General features: G+C 35.4%; 1 protein-coding gene across 1 annotated transcript in view; it reads right to left on the bottom strand.

Annotated features, from left to right (window-relative positions):
* Positions 1–247: 247 nt before the first annotated feature.
* The window catches only part of UBE2C (ubiquitin conjugating enzyme E2 C), a 384,880-nt gene continuing 384,474 nt past the window's right edge, over positions 248–653 (bottom strand). Inside the window, exons 5-6 of the mRNA XM_044088999.1 lie at positions 470–529; positions 248–285 (exon numbers count right to left, since the gene is read on the bottom strand). Coding sequence (XP_043944934.1) covers positions 248–285; positions 470–529 — 98 coding nt within the window. The remainder of the gene's footprint in view (positions 286–469; positions 530–653) is intronic.

Below are 653 nucleotides of genomic sequence, written 5' to 3'. Positions count from 1 at the left end.
TCATAAGTGATTAAACAAGAAACATTTTTATTAATTTAAGAAAATATATTGCTCATCCCCACATGAATGCATTGGGCTCCAACTTGTCAAATACAGGTCATCAGTACTTAAGGCTTAAACTCTGCAGGCAAGTCCAGTCACTAGAATCTTTTACTTTGGTATTAAGCAAGAGGCAAGTCTTGCATAATGAGCCTTTCCTTTCCAAAAAAAGCAAGAGATTCTTCCAAGAATGAAGCTTGATGCCAACCTAATTTACAGACACCGATGAGTACATGGAAAAGCATTCTAAGAATTTAAAATTGCACAAAACAGACTACATATGCCAAAATAGTAACACTGACCTATCAAGCTCTATTGATGTGAGGTTATATCCCATCATACCAGAACTCCTATGGTGATGTTAGCAGTTTTTACAAGGCATTTATTACAGACCCAAATAGACAATTAGTGGCCATGCAATTTAACTTACCTTTCTGATCTTCCCAAAGGCTTGCAGCATGTGCATTAAGAGGACTATCATTGTTTGGTTCTGAAATTTAAAAAAATATATAATTAGCGGAAAAAAGGACTACAAATCAAAGTGCACTACATGATATGTAAGAAATCACTGTAAAGAAAGTCTCTCATAGAAACTTAATCCCACCCTGACCCAA

The sequence above is a fragment of the Protopterus annectens genome, chromosome 12.part0 (assembly GCF_019279795.1).
Source record: "Protopterus annectens isolate FY-2018-M chromosome 12.part0, PAN1.0, whole genome shotgun sequence".
Classification (NCBI taxonomy): Eukaryota; Metazoa; Chordata; order Ceratodontiformes; family Protopteridae; genus Protopterus; species Protopterus annectens.
This window is presented reverse-complemented; position numbering and strand designations above follow the sequence as displayed.